The 5557-nt window shown below is 39.2% G+C and overlaps 1 protein-coding gene across 1 annotated transcript; it reads left to right on the forward strand.

Annotated features, from left to right (window-relative positions):
- The first annotated feature begins 62 nt into the window (after positions 1-62).
- On the forward strand, positions 63-5557 carry cmc4 (C-x(9)-C motif containing 4 homolog (S. cerevisiae)). Its single transcript, XM_080187675.1, has 3 exons — positions 63-240; positions 2709-2776; positions 5221-5557. Exons 2-3 carry the CDS (start codon positions 2719-2721, stop codon positions 5364-5366), a joined length of 204 nt encoding a protein of 67 aa, XP_080043801.1. The 5' UTR covers positions 63-240; positions 2709-2718; the 3' UTR covers positions 5367-5557.

Genomic DNA, 5557 nt, shown 5'->3' on the forward strand with positions numbered 1-5557 from the left:
GGTTCCGGAACATTCGCCGAGTGAAATCGGAGCGAGCGGCAGCAAAGAAAAATAAACCGAGTGATCACACCAGGCGTGGAAGGCCGAGGGAGTCCGCGTTGTTCACTCGGGGGGGCTGTCAGGCGGGGTTGAGATGTTATTTACCTCTCAGCGGCTCATACTGAGCTGAACCCGAGCAGATTATGAGGTGACACCGGCTTTCCAGCAGGTGAAGGGCAGGAGGAGACTGAATTCAGGCTGGTGAGAAAAATACATCACTGTTCACAGAATGAGTTATAATCTTTAAACAGACTCATAAAGAAAAGCTATTAACTTTCACATCCTGAGATTCAAAGGAAGCTGCTCTTGCATAAACCTCCCCCCAGCTAAGAGTCCAAATGAAGTGGAATAAAAATATTAATCCTAGTTATTGCAAATTAACGTCAGTGAGTCTTTGACCAAAGGAAGAAACTGGTTTAAAGTTTTATTAGTGTCACAAGTAGGCTTACATTAACACTGCAATGAAGTTACTATGAAAATCCCCTGGTCTCCACACTCCGGTGCCTGTTTGGGGACACAGAGAGAATTTATCATAGCCAGTTCACCTAACCAGTGCATCTTTCAGACTGTGAAGGAAACCAGAGCATCTGGAGGAAACCCATACAGATATGGGGAGAATGTGCAAATTCTGTGCAGTGACTGGAGCTGGGAATCAAACTGGGTCTCTGGCTTTGTTTATCAGTAGTGCTAACCACAGTGCCACCGTGAATGCAAACACATGGAGATTTCTTCTATGTAGTTGAGAGATATACCAAAGTAGGTAAACTAAAGTCACCTCAACTTGGGTGTTTAGGAGTAGGATATATCTTGATGGGAGGACGTAATTTTAGAGGCATCAGCAAACTTAGCAGAGGTTTTGAAACCGGCTCAAGATAGTGTTTACACTTGTTGCCATATCCAAAACCAATAGTGGGCAGTAATACGGTCAACTTTGGATTTTAATGTTAACTTTGTAGACACCACATACAGTGATGGTACAATCATGGGATACTTATTGCTGTCTACAGCTAATATAAATGTTTTAGCTACTGCCAGAATTTGGAACAAAATTCCTGCTAGGCAATGTAAACAGGGTGGAGCTGGTTATTATAATAACAATAGTTTTGAAACTTGGAACAGAACTGTTCATTTTTTGAATTTTTAAGTTTTGGAATTATTTGACACTTATTTGGAAATTTTGAAAATACAAGGTAGCTGCCCAAAACTCACTTCTTAAACAGAACTTCCCTACTTCTTGGTTTGGTATGACGATGAAGGCACCAGTTCTTAAAATTTGAAACAGACGTACCTTCTCTGGAGAGTCCCATATCAGAACTATTCAAAAATCAGAGATCATTGATTCAGGCTAAGTGGCAGAAAGATTAGAGGGGACGTTAAGATTTTTTTACGTGGAGGGTGGTGGGTGCCTGGAATTTGCTGTCTGAATTGGTAGTGCAGGCAGAAACTTTTAAGAAGTACCTGGATCTGCACCTTAAGTTCTATAAGCTGGAGGGCAGTGGACTGTGTGCAGAAAAATGGGATTAGATAGGGCAGCTGCATGTCTTTGGTTCAGTTTGGACAAAATGGGCCAAATGGTCCCCTTCTATGCTTCACTTCTCAAATGATGTAGAGACTTCAGCATGTTTGTGAAATAGAAACTGAGAAGTTACAGTATAAATGCACTTTGGGACTTTTTTTTCCATTTAAAATGACTAAATCAACTCTTAAATGTAACTCTTATTTCTGACCTAAACAAGAAATCTGGCGTCAGTGTTGGCAGCTCCATGCTGTTGAGCTGGCTATGACCTTATTTAATTACAAATGAAATCAACAGATTTCTAATCATCTCATGAATTTTTATTGTTTCTCTAAATATCTACTTAAAAGTCTTGCATTTTGCATATGGCTATTACAGCTCAATATCACATGAAAATGTTACAGATGCAAAATGTGAGTAACACTTACAGCTGATTAGCTCAGATATACAGGATATTTTATATTCGGAGATCAATATTTCATTTGCAACAATTAAAAGGATATTTTTTCTACTTAGACCATGTAGTCAAGGTTCGCTGAAGGATGGAACTCTATTCTTTGCCAACTGCATATCTTTGCTGCAGGAACAGAAAAATACCATCTACTACACAAATGATCACATCAGTTCCTTATAAAGCTCTCTCAATCAGACTTGATTTAGTCCTGAGCTCAATAAAGATGCCAGATCCTGTTTGCTAACTGACGAGAATTTCAACTCAACGTAAAAACAGAAAATGCAGGGAAATCTCAGCCGGTCTGACAGCATTTGTGGCGCTGTGACAAAGGATCATCCAGGCTCAAAGCATTGGCCCTATTTTCTCTCCTCAGATATTGTCAGACCTGCTGAGATTTTGCAGCATTTCTGTTTTTGTTTCAGATTCCAACATCCACAATATTTTGCTTTTATCTTAGAATTTCAACTTAGTTTGGGCAGGTTTCTAAAGCATCTTTTAAAGATGCATCACTCAGTTATTAGACTTTCTTAATAAGCTTGGAATATGACCTATAATTGTGAGTGTCCTGCCTTACATAAATTTGATAAACAGATCATTTTCCTATGATTGAAGCTTTCTTTTTAGAGTATCCAAGGGAAGTGAGACAACTGTATAAAAATGCAAAACAAAAAGTGACATATATGCTCTTCTCTTTTTCAGGCATACTGCCATGTCTACCAAAGATCCCTGCCAGAAACAGGCCTGTGAAATACAGAAGTGCTTACAAGGTAAAATTCAGCATTTTCCCATTTCACTCCATGTACTTAGTTTGAAGTATCTCAGTCTAACACTCATATACACAGTATTATGTATCTTAAATTAATTTTATTGAGACACTAAGATAATGCACGTTCTTTGAGAGTGGAGATTGGAAATCCTTATGTAAAAGAAAGAATTCCAGTGAGACCAGCTGGCTCACAGTGGGACAAGAGCTGAGAAATCTGTCACAGTTGTTTTGGGTGGCATCTGCCACTTGGTTCAGAGTTTGGGATATCTGACCGCTGTTTGCCTCTTGGTTTACTTGGACTGAAAACTGACTGAGAACATTAGAGTATAAGATAAATTTTGTCGATATTTTCTGTGTTTCACAAGGTGTTTGACACTTTATCACTAATATTAAATATACAATTTTCTGTCGTGTTGTTGCATGTTGCTGATATATAACCCAGGCATTACTGCAGTACAGGTGTGTGGTAGTAACAAAAGTCCTAGTGTACAGAACAGCTGTTATGTTACAGTGGTTTTTGTGATCAAACATTGTTGCTTGTAATTTGTAGAAGGCTGAACTGCCCAGGCTGACCAAATGTTGAACCTCCTTGCCAATTGAGGCCTTTTGATCAAAGTGGCCAAATTATGAGACGTGCTCAATGTATTCCAGAGTCTCTCCTTCAGTAATATCCCACAATTCAATGGCCTGTCACAGAATATCAAGATCTGCATACAAAGACTGGCCATTTGAACCCACAGAACCATGAGTTAGTGCCTTCATAAGAGGAAGAGAAACTGATGGGCAAGAAACATGTGGTTCAGAAATAGATATAGTTTTAGATAATCTATATTTGCTTTATGTGAGTTGGACATAAGATATAGTTTAAAGTTTAAGTTTCATTTTTAAAAGTTGCCTGTAAGGCTGTGGGTTTGTTTAGATGCTTACGTTTTTAATAAGGTTATTACAGATCTAAAAGAAATACAATACAAAAAACTGGGCTTTTGCCTGGCAACCAAGGGCCCACACAGAAAAGCAAAGGCAACTTGAGTGCAGTTGAGAGAATATAACCTAGAAGCAAGGAGCTTTGCACTGAAATGGCCAGAACAGACAATATTACAGAAAACAAGTCCCAGAAACCAGGGAATGTGACAGAAGAGGGTTCCAGAAAGAAAGTGAAGTCAAGAAACAAGGACGGGAATTTGAGAAACAGGTCATGTTCAGTGAAGTTCAGGTAGGGGCTCCAAGTTAAAAAGATAAAGCTGCAGAAAGCAGATGGAAAGCAAAGTGGGCTTATGAGAAGCCAGAGGTCCAAGATGACCATAAGGATGTTGAGTCCTTACTACGAGCCTTAGAAGCAGTTCTGTTGGCATAGCTGGGTATCTGTGAGATTGTGTAGAAAGGAAGCTTGAATTAATCTGGTGCTGCAGGACAGTTGAAAATTGGAGGTGGATCCTTGATAAAGACTTCAAGAGAAAGCATCCTTTGAGGAAGATTTCAAGGCATGTTCTTTGAGAGTGGAGATTGGAAATCCTTATGTAAAAGAATTCCAATGAAACCAGCTCACAGTGGGACAAGTACTGAGAAATCCATAGAAGTTGTTTTTGGTGGCATCTGCCACTTGGTTTCAGAGTTTGGGATTTCTGACCACTGTTTGCCTTTTGGTTTACATGGATTGAATACTGCCTGAGAACATCAGAGTATAAGATAGATTTTGTATCCTGGTGTTATCAGTACAAATCTATATATATCAGAAAAGGTAAAGGTGCCATAGTCCCAGATGATCATAGGTTGCTGTCCCCATTGAGGGAGAGTGCTGACTGGTGGTGATTTAACCTAAGGATCGCCACACCACACACAAGGGAGAAGGTTCAGAAGGCAGGGCCATCACAAATAACCTCGACCAGTACATGAATTGAACCTGCGCTGTTAATGTCGCGCTACATCACAAACCTGCTATCCAGCCAACTGAGAGAAGATGCAACAAAAACAAAATGCTGGAAAATCTCAGGTCTGACACCATCTTTGGATATATGAACAGAGTTAATATTGAATCTGGATGATCCTTCGTTAGAGGTATGGTATGAGTCAAAGACTGGTGTAACATAATTAATATTTTGTCTGATAAGTGTAAGCTGACTCCTGTCGCTCTGTTCAGTAACAGCCATCCACATCGCTAAACAAAAAAAAGGTTAGGTCTCCACCCTAGATCTGACTTGTCCAATAGTAACAATGAGCTGGGATCATAACAGTTTTATCTTCATCACATTGTATTATGGTTTAACTTCTCAACGTAAACTAATGAACTGAACAGAGTAATTTCTGGAGGAAAAGAATTTTGGCTTTCTGTTCAGTGCTGCCAGACAACTAGCTGGGGTCTGTGATAGATACTCTGTATGAAAGAAATACTGGGATGAACACCTATGAAACGGGGATGATGCATACTTTTTCATGCTTCTTTTATAGCTTACAATTATCAGGAGAGCAAATGTCAGCATGTGATCCAAGAAATGCGTAAGTGCTGTCAGATATATGCAAAGACATCTGTTTGTTGTTCAGGCTTTTTGAAAGAAGACAAGAAAAGACCACAAACATCAACTGATTGCCAATGAGCGCAAATCCTTTGCTCATGCCTCAGCTTAACAGATTGCCATGTCACATCACTACTGATCACGACGAATTTGAAAAAGAGGATATAATGATAACAGCGATGACTTCAAATCAGTCAAATGTTAAATCAAATGTACAGAATTACACAAAAATTAATTGAATAATGTATTAAAGTTTAACCCGTTGTACAATT

The sequence above is a fragment of the Carcharhinus amblyrhynchos genome, chromosome 4, assembly GCF_965287045.1.
Source record: "Carcharhinus amblyrhynchos chromosome 4, sCarAmb.v2.hapA, whole genome shotgun sequence".
NCBI classification, from domain to species: Eukaryota; Metazoa; Chordata; class Chondrichthyes; order Carcharhiniformes; family Carcharhinidae; genus Carcharhinus; species Carcharhinus amblyrhynchos.